Here is a 13599-nt window from a genome sequence, read left to right on the forward strand (position 1 = left end):
GGTCAGCTTCCTCTGATGGGCATGGCTTGTGCAAGAAATAAACACCTAAGGTGTTGGGACTCCTTCGAGAAGGAGAGCCCCCAGTGCCTGACCGTCCAGTGTCTGAATAGCTCCCATTAGTCAATGATTTGAGCATACAGTGTCTCCTACATGGTAGACACACTTAGTACTTTGTGTACATTATTCCCTCTAGTCCTCACAGCAAGCCTGGAGAAGGAGATGATGGAGCTGTGCTCAGGAGCTCACAGAATAGAGCTTGGGTTACAACTCAAGTACCATCCCCAATTCCATGGTATTTCCACTACCACCATGTGAACAATTGGAGCTAGAAGCCTTAAAAACAAACGTGCATTTGTTAAGTACAGAATGCTTAGAAGGCTTTTAGCTTTCCCTAGCCATGGTGTTCTTCAAACCAGATTTGGCTTCCAATTAGAGAAGATCTGTAATTAGATAGGACTGAGGGTGGCAACTAGAATTCTTCGTCGCTCTCCTCCTGGGTACTCTGAAGGTGCTTCTGGAGCCTCAGTGGCTTCTTGGAACATGCTGAAGACACCAGCAGCCGCAGGCAGCCCAGGTGGCTCTGGACTCCTTGGTGTTAGGGCAGCCTAGGTGCCCTCTGGGTCACATTTATCTCAAAGGGGATTTTGAGGACTGCACAATTGTTCTGTAATTAGTGCTTTTGACTCTGCCAAGAGGTGAAGAAACAGCCCTGAAAGATAATCATCTCAGTTCATGGTCATGACATCTACCAGCAGGGGGCTGCTTGGGTAGAGCCCAGGACTTGTGGGGAAGACCCTAGGGTTCTGCTGATTGTATTCAGGCCTCACAAGACCTTTCCTATCTCTACGACTTCTTTTGTTTCCATGTAGTTCTGAGCAATCCTCCTGGAACCCCAGCTCTTGTAGGAGTTACACAGTAGCAATCTGACTATTGCCTTGGTAGCCCTACAAATCACCTTGGTGTGTCAGCCCAGCTGCCTTGCTCTTTTCTTAACTTTTTCTTAACTTTTCTTAACTTGCTTTCCTATAGCATTTGCATGTATCATGTCCCCTATTCAGAACCTTCCCTACCTGTTTGTGTTTATTTAAATCACACCCATTCTTCAGCACAAGACTCTTCAAAAAACTCCTCAGATATCCAGGCCTGATAGGGATTTCTTCCTTTCATGAACTTTGTAACATTACTATGTTCACAAGTTGTGTGGCATTTATATCCACTAACTTGTGGTGTGAGGCTTTTGCTTTGCTTTGTTTTTGTGTGTGGGTGTTTTTTTTTTACCACGCTTTAAGCACCTGAAGGATAATTACCTGGTCTTCAATTTCAGCATCCTAGTGGGGAGAGACAGACAGACAGACAGACAGACATGCAAGTTGACAAAGCCCTTTGTAGTAGCTCATTTAATCCTCACTTTGTGAAGACAATACATGTGTTGTTTTCTCCACTTTACAGATGGAATGTCAGTCTCAGAGCTTAAGTGAATCTTCTGAGGTGACAGGGCCAGCAAATGGTAGAAACAAAGCTTGGAGCTCAGGTTTTCTAAGTCCTATGCTCTCTCCACTGTACAAGGTAGTATTAAGCAAATGCCACATTTATTGGACACATAATAAATGTGACAGAAGCTCAAAGGCAGAGGATTATATGCATTGGAGTAGTTAAGGCTCTCTGGAGAAGATGAAAATGAAGCTGGCTCTTGAAAAGGTGACTGGTTGTAGAGAGGATGTGGACAAATGACAAGTGGGTCACCCACAGGCAGGGCATCTGAATGTGAGGAGACAGCAGGACCATTCCTGGGAGGCAGCGGGCAGTGAGCTGAGAGAGGCATCATGGAGCCACATCTGGGACAGCCTCTGTGAGAGCTGTGCTTTTAGTTGAATATGCTGCTCTGTGTGATCCTAAGGGTCTGGCTAGATCAATTTGTGAAGCTTTCTTCCTATGCACACCAGGAATAGGGAGTGGGGCTCTTATGAACAGACTTCCTCTTGCAAGATGATTGCTCAGCCAAGGAAGTGACATTCCCTTGAAGCAACCAAGGAGCAGCTCTGTCAGAATGAGAACTGCTTCTGAGGACAAGGAAGGGTCAAAGGGGGGTAGAGTTGGGGTACTTGTGAGCCCTCCGTATTTTCCCATTTTCCCCTGTATCTTCATGCCAGTAGTGGGGCCTTATCTTACCCAGTCAGAGCTCTGCATCAGCTGAGAAACCTGGTGGGGCTGTGTGTCCAACTAATATCATTGAACAGTTTGGAGACTCAGACCCTTAGATTGGGTTTCCAGCTGTTTGGCCTAACATCTTTAGGGTATGGAATTCAGCATGGTTCTAGAAGTGTCTAAGTTCTACCTGTGGCTTGAATTGAGACTTTAAGATTTGAGCTTGTTATTCCCTTTTCTGAGTTACTCAGTGCCGTGAATAGTAGCCACCCATCGCTGACCTTGCATTTCTGTACCCATAGTATTTCAGGATGGCTAGATGCAGTCCCCTGGTGCTGGGCCTTCAGTAGGTATGCCAGTCCAGGTGGGCTGCTTGAGTCCCATCTCAGAATGCTAGTAGAGCTCTCACTGTTTTCTTCCCTAAGTCAGGTAGCTGGTCACAAACATTCCTTATTTTCCTTTTTTATAATTTTCAGTACCCTCCCTAGAGCCAAATTCTGTCCGTTAGGAACTTTGCAGTGACAAGTAATGTCAACTGGATTTGTTGTAAGGAAAAAGGAGAGTGTACTAGGAGAATGTTGGGGGCTCACAGAGTCACAGAAGTTGAAGGATTGGGTTTGGAAAGTGGAGAGGCACCCGAGCACTCTGGAGAGCCAGGAAGCAGGCAGCAGTGCAGCTCTTTCTACGCTTCTGGGCAATACCCTGTACGTTCTGTGTGCCCAGCACTCCATGTTGAACAGCTTCTGAGTGCTAGCTCGGCCAGGGCATCTGATGGGCCCAGGTCAGGGCCCAATCCTGGAGGGAGCAGGCAGAGGGGATCTCAGCCTGTCCGCATTAGTGGTAATGAGATGCTCTGATACAGTGGTGGTCCTCAAAACTGGACAAGAGGCAGTGTTATGTTCCAGATAGCCCAAAAAAACAAAAGTTGCATGGATGGATTTATAGACAAGCCCTTAAAATATAGTGCCATTGTATATTTATAAATTCTGGGAAAATAGTCACACGTTGCATTCTTGATATATTCTAGGCAATATGAGGTACTGGGGATACTGTGCTTTGAATCAGGCTGGTCCTGCCTTCAAGGGACACTGGCTTGTGGGAAAATAAACAACTCAAGATTCTCAGCTACATTCTTGAAATTCTGAGGCTGGGACGTGGCGGTCCTAGCTAGTAGTGGAGGGTCCTCAGTGAAGGAAGTGGATCGGGCAATTACAAATATGGAAAGACACTTACACTTGTTTTTCTGGTCCCTGTTTTCTTACTCCTACTGTCTAGGATTAGGCCCATGATTTTATAAATAAATATTGCAAATAGCAAAGACAGAAAGAGAAGAACAATCTGGGGAAAAAGCAGCATGTGTACCAGGCACACCTGGGCCATCACCTGCCACTTACTGTTTCACACATGGAAATCTGTTAGAAATTCTCAAAAAATGATCTGATCCGGCTCTAGTCAAGATTAATTGCTCCCTTTTAGAAAGAAAAGCTGAGCTCAACCATTGGGACTCTGCATTCCTGCTCTTTCTCCTCATTTTTTCTTTGTGGTACATTTCTCTTCAGTGATTGTTTTAGTTTATATATTTTTTGTACTGAAAATAGACATTTTATTTTGTTTACACAAGGCACCAGTTTCAAAATGCAAATCATATATATATATATATATAAAATACATAGATATGATAGACCAGAAAGCATAAATATACAAATACAAATATATAGAAAATGTCACTGAGTTCACCTTTCGTCTTTCTGAATCTGTATGTCAAAAGAATCCATTGGATGTAATATCTGTTTGCTCCCTTTAAGTGCATGCAGAGCCCCTAACTGGAGAGAGTTGTTAGGAGTCCAAATGCTGTTGTCACCCTTGTAGACATCTCCCAAGGCGCAGGAGTAGCCTCAGAACTCTCTTAGAGCCTCAGGCATATTTCTTTTCTTTGTAAACTGTAAGTCTGTATGAGGGACAGAGGAGAGAGTCAAGCCGAAAAGCTATTTTGAATGAATGTCATCATGAAATGAAAGTCCTGGTAGGAAGATCTGAGTTCTTCGCCATCTCCTGGGAAGGCCTCAATTGCTGGGAGTTTAGGAGCTCAACCCTACGCCTAGGCAGGGCAGGGCAGACAGCCCTAGGCCAGGGAACCTGCTCATACAGGAGGCACGAGGCTGGCACTGTTAATGAAATGAGGCCAGCATGTTTTCTCATCCTGGCAGGATTTTCCCTGGCACCTGAAATCTTTTCTGGGTCCTTTTTGGCTAGAGTAGAGTTGGTGCTTTTGCTCCAGCCTTCACTGGCCTCGGGTTCCCCCTGGAGGTTCCTAGGTCGTGTGGGTAGTTTTCCATGTCCTATTCCCTGCCATGGTTTCCACCAGTCATTGGCATATCTTCCATTTCAGTGTTGGGTATCTGGGAAGTTTGCCTGTAAGGCAAATAATTCACAAGTTTTAAAAAGAGGAGAGGGTCGTCTTCAAATTGAGTGAACAGTTGCTATTGAACACTCAGATGGCAAAAACGTAGGTTGCCTCCACTCACAGGTAGTATTTAAATCTTATGTTGGTATTTTAACTCCCCATCCACCAAAGATTTATCAGCACTGTTGGAGCAACTTACCCTTGCTTTGCCAACCCTCTGCTAAAAAGCAGTAGTTCAGATAGTGGGAACAAGAGTAACTGGGAGCCCAGCAAAGCCAGACATGATAATATTTTTTTTATTAAAGTATTATTATATACAATCTTATGATGGTTTCACATAAACAACACTGTGGTTTCAACATTCACCCATTTTATCAAGTCCTCACCCTCACCCATTGCAGTCACTGTCTATCAGCATAGTAAGATTCTATAGAGTCATTCATTACTTGTCTTCTCCATACTGTACTGCCTTCCCTGTGACCCACCTATATTGTGATTGCCAATTATAGTACCCCCTAATCCCTTTCTCCCTCCACATCCCCCAACCTCCCCAACCCCTTCCCTTAGGTAACCAATGTCCCTTCTTAGTGTCTGTGAGTCTACTGCTATTTTGTTCCTTCAATTTTGCTTTGTTTTTAAATTCCACAAATGAGTGAAGTCTTTTGGTATTTACCTTTCTCCACCTGGTTTATTTCACTGACCATAGTACCTTCTAGATCCATCCATGTTGTTACAAATGGTAGGATTTCTTTTCTTTTTATGGCTGAATAATAATCTACTGTGTATATGTACTACATTTTCTTTATCCATTCATCTATTGATGCATACTTAGGTTGCTTCCGTATCTTGTCTATTGTAAATAGGGCAGCAATAAACATAGGAGTGCATACAGACATGATAATACTTATAAAGTTTTTAAAACAGTTCTTGGCAGTTAGTAAGTTAAATAAATAAACAAAAAAGTACATTAATCAGTTCCTGCGTAACCAAGAGTAAGGGAGGCAGGACAGTCTTAATTCCATGTTTCCCTGTTGTTGAATAACATCGTTTTTTTTCTCTTTGTTCATTTCTAAGCCTAAGTATCTGAGTCGGCAATTTCTTCCATGAATTATATAATCTACCTCCTAAAGCTAGGCAACTTTTCAGGACATTTTAAAGTAACCACTTTAAATCCAAAGAAAACAAACACCAATTTGAAAAGATACATGCACCCCTATGTTCACTGCAGTATTATTTACAATAGCCAAGATGTGGAAGCAACCTAAGTGTCCTCCAAAGGATGAATGGATAAAGAAGATATGGTATATACATACATACATACATACATACATACAATGAAACGCTAGCCATAAAAAAGAATGAATGAATTACCATTTGCAACAACATGGATGGACCCATCGGGTATTATGCCAAGTGAAATAAGTCAAAGACAAATACCATATGATTGCACTTATATGTGGCATCTAAAAAACAGAATAAACAAGCAAAACAGAAACAGATTCATAGATGTAGGAGGTAAAGTGTTGGTTACCAGATGTGGGGGGAATAGGTGAAGGGGATAAAGTTATACAAACTTCCAGTTATAAAATAAGTTAAGGGGGTATAATGTACAGCATAGGGAATATATCATTAATATTGTAATAATTTTGGTGACATATGGTAACTGGACTTACAGAACATTTCATAATTTATAAAAATAGCAAGTCACCGTGGTTATACCTGAAACTAATAGGATATTGCATATTAATTATAATTCAGTAAAAAACAAAGCACTTAGACCTCCTTGGACTGAGAGCTTAACTATAAATCAGGACTGTAGACCAATTTACTGAAAATAGTTTTCTCAGAGCCAATTTGATGAATGACAAATCTACCTAATAACCCATTTGCAAAAGATCAGGTTGATGGCAAGAATGAATTCACCAAATGACCAAGTAGACACACTTACCAGGTTTGCCAGTTCTTCATAAAAGTATGTTTATGAGTAAATCTTAATACAGTCAGTAAATATTGATATTTTCCTCTTAGGATATTGATTGGCAATATATACCAAATTTACAAATTCTTTTTAAGAATATATTTTTAATGTATTATTTTAAAATATTGTGTAATATTCTCCTTTAACATAGTCAATGAATGTAGTCAGTCATTATCTCTTAAGAATGTAACTCTAAAATACAATGTTTTATGTGGAAATTAGTTATGATATTTCAAAAATTATTTTAAAAGTCATTTATTTTGCCAACATTTTAGCATTTTTCAGATTGTTTTGACAAGTTTTTGAGTAATATACCAACCTTTGTTCATTTCTAAGATATCTATGAGGGTTATGGTATTTCTTTTTGGTTGAGCAGGTATTAGCAGGTTTTGAAGATTTATATGAACTTCTACTTTCGTTTTGCCTTTATAGTAGCATATCATGGAATGTTCATTTTGTCAAAGATAAGTCTCAAAGGGTGGTATAATCTTTATATGATATACATGGCAAGTATGTCAATATACATACTGATATAAATATTTAGAAAAGGATTATGACTAATAACTAAAACTATAGTTTCAACAAATATATATCTGCTCGTTGTTTAATGCTAGGAAGGATCCAGAAAAACCATGTCAATGTGGAATGCTGAAATACTTACTACTAATTAATAGAAGTACAAAATTAATGTTCATATGCCATTTGAGGTTTAAAGCCTCAAAGAGTTTTAAAAATGCCTAAAGGTTAGAAAAATAATAAAAACCGAAATTTCAGCAAGTGGCAGAAACAATCTTATAAATGCCGAACTATAGAATTTAAATTATTAGAAATGTGAAAGTAAGGCCAATATGAACATATTGATATGTCCATATTTAATGAGTACATTCAAGAAGAATATATTCATGAATATAGCATAAAAACTACACATCCAACACATTGATTAATTGTTACATTTTTTTATTCCGTATTGGATTTTTGTAAATTGGCCGTGAGCTTGAACTTTCCTCGTGGCCAACATAGAAAGGCTAAGCGTCAAAGCCTACCTCTCTAGCCAAGAAAAGGATTCTTCCTTTGAGAGGACAGGCCCAAAATCATTATGATGCAGCTCTTTCTCTGAAAGAGGCAAGAATCTTGTCCAGTGTGATTTCCCTGTGTTACTCACCTTGATTTTTTGTAACATACCAGAAGAATTGCAACACATACTCCACAAAGCACACCAGTAGGTATAGAGATTGCCACTGTAAAAGAACAGAACTAAGCTGGTAACATGCAAAAAGTCCTGGTAGCAATTCATTTTTTAAGAATCTGAAGATTCTTTACAACTTAGATTCCTACAGAGAGATTCAAATGCCTTCCCAGCCTGCTTACTCTTGTGAACTTTTCTTGAGGTCCATGAAATACAAGTCTATTCTATATTTGGGCAAAAATGCACTCCTTTTCCACTAACACTGAAGTTCAAACATACCCATTCATGTTATCCCACATCTCCTGCTCCTAATCCTCGTCCTTCCTGATCAAAGTGACCCAAGTGTTGGGGCAGGAACAGAAGTAGTTAAGAGGGGAAAGTAAGGCCTCAGAGATCAGAAGCTGGTGTGGAGGTATGAGGACAAGGAGGGTAGCACTTGAGGAGAAGAAATTCCTGCCATTAAATCCAAAATCAAAGAAATAGACAGGGTAGGGGTCCTCAGTTGTCCCTTGGCACAATGTTCCGTTTTCTTAGACTTCACAGAATCCTGATTTAGAAACAATGGCACTGTGTGCCATTTTCCTTCCAATTTCCTTGTCATCATACTTTTGTTTTGCACTTATTATGGCAGAGGAAAAGTGGTAAGGAGGAAGAGGATATGTTAAAAGAGAGGGGTTACAGATAAGAGGAAAATAAGGTAATGGCTTAGGAAAAGGAAAAACACATGCTTTGACCAAGTTGAAAGGGACAACATGGAGTGGTGGGTAGATTTCTGGGTGTAAGGCCAGCAGCCACAACAGAATTTGAGGTTTGTTAGGTAGAACAAGCCGTTCATGTGGAAGCAAGAGGGCTTGCCTTGAGAGCAGGGTGAACACAACAGGTTTTAAAACACTTACATTGATAATAGGATCCAAGAAGATTTGGCCAGTTTATCTTAATATTGTGAAATCTCCCTTCAAAAATCACCTGTGCAAGATGACAGCCCTGAATATCTAGGGAGCCAGTAGTCTCACTATGGACCATGGGCCACTAATGTTTCCAAGACTGTTGAACCTTCCAGACCTGCACCTATACAAACAGTACATGTCTTCCATGGCTTGACCTTTAAAATACAGCTCTATTGAAAAATAGCTAAATATAAGGATATGGGGAAACACCCAGATTCTCTGCTGTGTAAGAGTGTAAGTGGTGCAGTTTTTTAAGGGCAGTGTGTTAGAGTAACATAACAAAAGCTCTGGAGAAGACCATACTCTTTGACTCTAATTCCACCTCTAGGAATTTATTCTAAGGAAATGAGAAAATATGTACAGTAGTTTTTAATTGAAGTATCATTTAAAATAATTTAAAACCCAAGTTCATTCTGTGAGGCCAACATCACCTAGACAAGGACACTACAAAAAAAAATCACAGACCAATATCCCTGATGAACATAGATGTAAAACTCCACAACAAAATTACTAGCAAACTGAATTCAAAAATAAAACTAAAAAGATCATTCACCAGGATCAAGGAGGATTTATCCCAAGTATACAAGGATGGTTCTATATTCATAAATTGATCAGTGTGATACACCACATTAACAAAAGGATAAAAACCATATCATCTCAATAGATGCTGAAAAAGCATTTGAAAAAATTCAACAGCCATTCATGATAAAAACAATAAAATGGGTATAGAAGGCACATATCTTAATATAATAAAGGCCGTATATGGTAAACCCACAGCTAACATCATACTCAAAGCTTTTCCTCTAATATTGGGAACAAGACAAAGATGCCTACTCTTACCATTTTTATTCAACATAACATAATTCTAGAAGTCCGAGCTACAGCAATCAGACAAGAAAAAGAAATAAAAGGTATCCAGTTGGTAATGAAGAAGTAAAATTCTCACTATTTGCCAATGACATGACACTATATATAGAAGACTGAAGATTCCACCAAAAAACTATTAGAATTAATAAGTGAACTCAGTAAAATTGAAGGATACACAACATACAGGAATCAGTTACATTTCTGTATACAAATATGAACTAGCAGAAAGAGAAATTAAGAAAGCAATCTCATTTATGATTGCATCAAAAAGAATAAAATGCCTAAGAGTAAGTTCAACCAAGGAGGTGAAAGACTTGTACTCTGAAAACTAAAAACCAAAACTGATGAAACTGAAGACAACATAAATAAATGGAAAGCTATTCCATGCTAATGGATAGGAAGAATTAATATTTTTTAAATTGCTTTACTTCCCAAAGCAATCTACAGATTCAGTGCAATCCCTATCAAAATACCAATGGCATTTTTTTACTGAACTAGAGCAAATAATCCTAAAATTTGTATGGAACCACAAAAGACCCCAAATAACCAAAGAGATCTTGAGAAAAAGAACAAAGCTTGAGGTAACATTCTCCCTGATATTAAACTGCTACAAAGCTACAGTAATCAAAACAGTATGGTAATGGCACAAGAACAGATTCATAGGAAAATGGAACAGAATAGCCCAGCAAATAAACCCATGCCTAAATGGTCTATTAATAATATATGGCAAAGGAAGCAAGAATTTACAGTGGGGAAAAGATAGTCTCTTCAATAAATGGTGTTGGGAAAACTGGACAGCTACCTACAAAAGAATGAAACTGGATCATTGCTTTCACTAGTCACACAAATTCAAGTGGATTAAAGACTTAATATAAGACATGAAGCCATAAAACTACTAAAAGAAAACGCAGGCAATAAACTCTTGAATATCAACATTAGAAAGTTTTTTCTGAGTATGTCTCCCCAGGAAAAAGTAATAAAGGCAAAAATAAACAAGTGGCACTACATCAAAATAAAAAGCTGTAGTGAAGGAAGCCATCAATAAAACAAAAAAAGGCAACCTACTGAATGGGAGAATATATTTGCAAATGATATATCCAATAAGGGGTTGATATCCATAGCATATAAAGAACTTATATAATTGAACACCAAAAAAAAAAACATAATCCAATTAAAAACAGGTAGGGGAACTGAATAGACATTTTTCCAGAGAAGACATAAAAAAGGCCAATAGGCATATTAAAAGATGCTTAACATCACCAGTCACCACCTCACACCAGTCAAGAATGGCTGGTATCAAAAAGACAAGTGTTGGTGAGGATGTGGAGTAAAGAGTACCCTTGTACACTGCTGGTGGGATTGCAAATTGGTACAGCCAGTATGGGAGTATGGAGGTTTCTTAAAAATCTAAAAATAGAAATACCATACGACCCAGAAATTCCACTTTTGTGAATCTACCCCAAAAAAGACAAAATCGGTAACTTGAAAAGATATATGCACCCTTATGTTTATTGCTGCATTATTCAGAATAGCCAAGATAAGGAAGCAGCCAAAGTGTCCATCAATAAATGAATGGATGAACAGGTGGTACATATACACAATGGAATATTATTCAGCCATAAAAAAGACCATCTTGCCATTTGTGACAACATAGATGGACCTAGAAAGTATTATGCTAAGTCAGAGAAAGATGAAATACGATATGATTTCACTTATATGTAGAATGTGAAAAACTAAATGAACAAAAAAGTAGACTCAAATGCAGAAAACTGACAATTAGTTACCATGGGAGGGGCGGACTCATGAAATTGGTAAAGGAAATGAAGAGTTACAAACCTCAAATTATAATTTAGTCACAGGAATGGAAGTTCAGCATAGGGAATATAGCTCATAATACTGTAATATCTTTGGTGACTGATGGTAACTACATTTATGGGGAGCATTTGGTAATATATATCTAATTGATAAATCACTTAAGTTCACCTGAAACCAATATAATGTATTGAACCTTAAAAACATTTTTAATGTTAATCTTTTATAAATAGAAAATTAATTAAATAAAATAGTATACCTATACAATGAAATGTTATTCAGCTTTTAAAAGTAATGAAATGAATCTATATTTATTAACATGGGAAGGTGTCTGTAGTATGTTAAGTGAAGAAACCTGGTTGAGATAAAAATGAACCAAAACTAAAAAAAAAAAAAAAAGAACCAAAACTAATCTCCAGTCAGCCATGTATATGTCTATATGCACACAAAAGTCTCAGAATAATACCAAAGTATTAAGTAATGGTGGGATTGTAGATAATCTTTTTAATCTTCTCTCTTTTTAACTTTTTTCCTGATATTTTATCAATGATACTATAATAAGAAACAATAAAGTTATAAAAACAAAACTAAGTACCTGCACCTTGGCAAATAAAAATAAGCATAGGAAAGTTCCAAAAGAAGTAACAGAAAACCTGGGGATGAGTGAAAGATGTTTTAAGTTTTATGACTTCAGATTAATCATCACTATGACTAAAAAGTATTTAGTGGAGATGTTGTAGCCTGTGGTAAACTGTTTCTTCACACTGACTAATCAGCTTGGCATAGATTTTCCTTTCATGGGGAGATTTATGGGAAAAGGCAAGTTGATGTAAACTATAGTTCTACTTTCACAATTCTTCCTAATGTTTCTTTTTAATGAAGAGTAAAAACCCCAGACTCCAACTCAAGTGAGAAGAGGGCTCCCCAAGCCAGTGATGCAGCAAAGTAATTTGAATGCAGTGACTTCAGTGCAGCCCCTTGGCCTCTCCCTCAGTTATATCCAGGCAGAAAAGAAATTGAAAGCACATTCGTTAAAGCAATGGATGAGCTATCACCTGCAAGTCCCCCACCCTTTTTTGTTTCCTAGGGGCTGGATGGATTAGAGGACAAGGAAGAGAAAGATATTTGGTGAGATAGAAGATGAGAGGGGAGGGGAGAGGAGAGGAGAGGAGAAGAGAGGAGAAGAATGGAGTCCAGGACAGAGAGGAGAATAAGTGGATCATTGCACAGAAGGCCAGGAGCACCCGCCTCTACTTGACCCACAGTGCCTGTTGGGTTCTAGGGCGGAGAAGGTGGCTGAGACCACTATTCAATGGATGAGATGTCTTCTATAAATATACAGAGAATGCCCCTGCTCAGCAGTACCAGCAAGCTGGGCCAGCCAGGGCCTTGTGTTTCTAATGTTGCCATGACCAGAGTGCTGTGTGCCTGCATCTGATGAAGGCAGATTTAAAAACGATCAATTCTTTGTTCCCGGGCACTGGTTTCTTTCTTTTACTGTTCTAAGCACACAGGAAGGTTCAGGTTTATAGTAGGCACTCAGTCAATCAATTAATTGGATAAAAACCTCAGCATTCCATAAGGTGAAGTACAATTAAAATGCCATTTGCTTTTTAATGAGAAATCTGCATTCCATTACAGCTTAGGACCATACCTGGCCCACGGTAAGGACTCACTTAATATTGAATGGATAGGTGAATGATAAGATACAGAGGCAGCTCCTGTCAAAAGCTGAGTATAGACTGCAGCAAATTATTTCAAGTATGAAAGAGAGTGGTGTAATACAGTCTGAAAAATGAGCTCTTCACTCCTAGTGTACTAGTATGGATCTGGCAGTGTAAACACTGTTGTAGGTAATATTTTAGAGCCTTTCATTTGATAATCAGGAGTCTTCAAGAAGAGCCTAGTCAAGGATAAGACCAGATACTGGATTAATTGAATAAAGTTATTGATTAAAAGAACTGCCAAGTGAGCCCATAGATATTTAAGACAATTAAATGATGGATTACACTTCCTAAACAAAAATGTTGAAGCCCTGCAGTCTCTGTGAACAGTGCAGGGCTAACACCCTGTGGAACACAGATGCAACTCATGGCATAGCAGCAGCATTTTAAAGACAGTGGTCATTTAATAGCACTCACTGTGGTGTAGTAAGTCCTGGACAAAAGTCCAGCCCTGCCTAGTAATTGAAGAGCTGGGCAAGGAGGTCCTTTCTGTGATGCATCAACTCTCTGGTTTTGCCATCAGTAGCCTGACAGTG

General features: G+C 38.8%; 1 protein-coding gene across 2 annotated transcripts in view; it reads right to left on the reverse strand.

The window, feature by feature from the left end:
- Window positions 1-1325: 1325 nt before the first annotated feature.
- IL15RA (interleukin 15 receptor subunit alpha) overlaps window positions 1326-13599 on the reverse strand; it is a 42456-nt gene continuing 30182 nt past the window's right edge. The window contains exons 6-8 of one of the 2 annotated variants that reach the window (XR_008996336.1): window positions 7690-7765; window positions 5921-6012; window positions 4447-4557 (exon numbers count right to left, since the gene is read on the reverse strand). Coding sequence is in view for 1 of the 2 variants with exons in the window: in XM_036908198.2 (XP_036764093.1) it covers window positions 4485-4557; window positions 7690-7765 (149 nt within the window). In the remaining variant the exon portion in view is untranslated. Of the gene's footprint in view, window positions 4558-5920; window positions 6013-7689; window positions 7766-13599 lie in introns of both variants that reach the window. The other variant, XM_036908198.2, reaches the window with a different exon arrangement.

The sequence above is a fragment of the Manis pentadactyla genome, chromosome 3 (genome assembly GCF_030020395.1).
Source record: "Manis pentadactyla isolate mManPen7 chromosome 3, mManPen7.hap1, whole genome shotgun sequence".
In the NCBI taxonomy this organism is placed as follows: Eukaryota; Metazoa; Chordata; class Mammalia; order Pholidota; family Manidae; genus Manis; species Manis pentadactyla.